The sequence below is a fragment of the Nicotiana attenuata genome, unplaced genomic scaffold (assembly GCF_001879085.1).
Source record: "Nicotiana attenuata strain UT unplaced genomic scaffold, NIATTr2, whole genome shotgun sequence".
NCBI classification, from domain to species: Eukaryota; Viridiplantae; Streptophyta; class Magnoliopsida; order Solanales; family Solanaceae; genus Nicotiana; species Nicotiana attenuata.
This window is the reverse complement of record NW_017689849.1, coordinates 1-2,279: the sequence shown is the minus strand read 5'-3', so window position 1 is coordinate 2,279 and position 2,279 is coordinate 1. Positions and strand designations below refer to the sequence as shown.

General features: G+C 47.5%; 1 protein-coding gene across 1 annotated transcript; it reads right to left on the bottom strand.

Annotated features, from left to right (window-relative positions):
* Positions 1-112: 112 nt before the first annotated feature.
* LOC109222421 lies at positions 113-610 on the bottom strand. The gene has a single exon (XM_019386783.1). The coding sequence runs from the start codon at positions 608-610 to the stop codon at positions 113-115; it is 498 nt and encodes a 165-aa protein (XP_019242328.1).
* Positions 611-2,279: the final 1,669 nt, after the last annotated feature.

The window sequence follows — 2,279 nt, the reverse complement described above, 5'->3', positions numbered from 1 at the left end:
GCAGAATACTCCCTAGGGGGGGGGGGGATTTAATGACTTGGTACAAGCTGATGGAGACGGCCTTCATGGAGTGTATCCATGGTCGGCCTATGATAGTGTTGTATGCCATATCCTAGTCCATGATGTAGAACATGTTCTCCAAGGTGACGCCGCCGGCCAAGACGGACAGCGTGATTTCTCCAGATGTCCGCTCAACTGCATTGTCAAAACCTGTTAGTGTGATGCAACGTGGCACTATCATGTCCTCGAGTTTCATTTGGGTGAGAACTCGAGGATGGATGATGCACGCGCCGCTTCCATCATCGACCATGATACATCTTATATCAGTATCAAGAACACGTAAAGTAATGACAAGGGCGTCATAGTGAGGAAAGACCAAACCGTGGGTATCCGACTTATCGAAGATGATACTTTCTTCGAGTTCGTCATACGTTTCGTGGCTGATTGACCGTTTGATCTTGTGAGTGGTGGTGAACTTCACGTTGTTGATAGATGCATCGTCGCCTCCTCTTATGATCATTTGAATGGTCTGAACCGGGGAAGGTGGTTTGGGCGGCCCCTGATGCTGTTCTCGCCCTCGGGCGAAGTTGGCCCTCCCTCGATCACTCATCAACTCTTTTAGGTGCCCTTGGTGAAGCATGTGCACGACCTCCTATCTAAGGGCGATGCAGTCCTTGGTCTTGTGACCCCGTTCCTGGTGAAATTCGCAGAGGGCGTTTGACTTTCTGGTGCTTGGGTCGGATTTCATCTTCTGTGGCCACTTTACCTTTGGGCCGAGATTTTCCAATGCGTAGACTATTTCTGAGGGGGAACACAAAAATTGTGAGTTGATAATAAGGGGGCATACCTCTTTCATTTCGGTGGATTCCCGTTCACGGCCTGGATGGACCTTCGTCGTGATGTAGAGGCGGCATGAGAGTGCCTCTGACGTAAGGCTGATGTCTTTCTCGATTAGGTCGTGACCCTGCTAGACCTCTTCTGCTTTCGTTTCTTCGGTCTTTCCTAGACTCCATTTGGACCGAGGTCAGACGTTGATTAGGTCCGTTGAGATCATCCAAGTCAGCCCTTACCTCGACATAGTAAGCGTTGTGTATCTCGTCCCAAGTGGTTGGAGGGTATTTCATGAGTCGGCTTAGCAACTTTTTGGTTGCCCGCGACCCACTTCTGCTCAGCCCATTCTAGAAAGCGGCCACTGCCATTCCTTCAGAAACGTTCGGAAGGGTCATTCTTACACGGTTGAACCGGGCGAGGAAGTCCTTGAGTCCTTCACCTAGTGATTGTTTAATGGCGAATATGTCGTTCACCCTTGCCTCCGCTTTCTTGGCCCCGGCATATGCGGTGACGAACTTGTAGGCCATTTCCTCAAACGTTTCTATGGAGCGCTTAGGTAATTGCAAGTACCAAGTCAGGGTCCCGCCGGTTAGGGTCTCTCCAAACTTCTTCAGCAATATGGAAGATACTTGTTCTTTTGCGAGGTCATTGCCTTTCACTGCAGTAACATATTGGGTCACATGATCCTCCGGGTCCGTCGTACCGTCATATATTTTCAAGTATGGTGGCATTTTGAAAGTTTTTGGTATAGCATGTGGTGCGGCTTCGTCGCTATACAGTTGTTCCACAAATCGGTTGGTGTCCCGCTTTGGTAGGAGTTTTGGGGCGCCCGGTATCTTATCTACCCTTTCTTGATGCTCTCTCATTTGGTAGCGGAGTGCTTTGTTCTCTTTCTCCATCTCCTCTATTTTTCTAAGGATGGTAGGCGTACCGATCCCTCAGACTCTACTAAGCTTGTCTGTGAACTGTGAGACCCATGTAACCTAGAGCTCTGATACTAACTTAACACGACCCGGATTTCCCACCCTCGGGAGTCGTGATGGCACCTACTAATGTGAGCTAGGTAAGCCAATTCTTTGAAACTAATTACTTCATTATCCATTTATTCCTTTTTATCAAACACAAAGCGATAACGTATAAAAAACGGGAAGTTAAATTAAGCATAAGAAAATAATGAAATGAAATATCGGGAATCTATGTCTATTACAATTACTCAAGCCTTAACCACCCAAAACCTGGTGTCACAGTATCACAGACAGTCTAAGATTCACTACACACAAAGTCTGAAGAAATAACAGTACACTGTTTCTGAAATAGGAAAATGAAACAGGGAATAGAAGATAGAGGAGACGCTAAGGGCCTACGGACGCCTGTAGGTCTACCTTGGATCTACGTGTGGACTGAAGGTAGCCAACTGATCTACTGTCCGAAGTCGAATAGCACTGGGA

Bases quoted from the DNA above. Each gene is read 5' to 3' on its own strand.
- LOC109222421 (XM_019386783.1), bottom strand. From the start codon at position 610: ATGAGTGATCGAGGGAGGGCCAACTTCGCCCGAGGGCGAGAACAGCAT.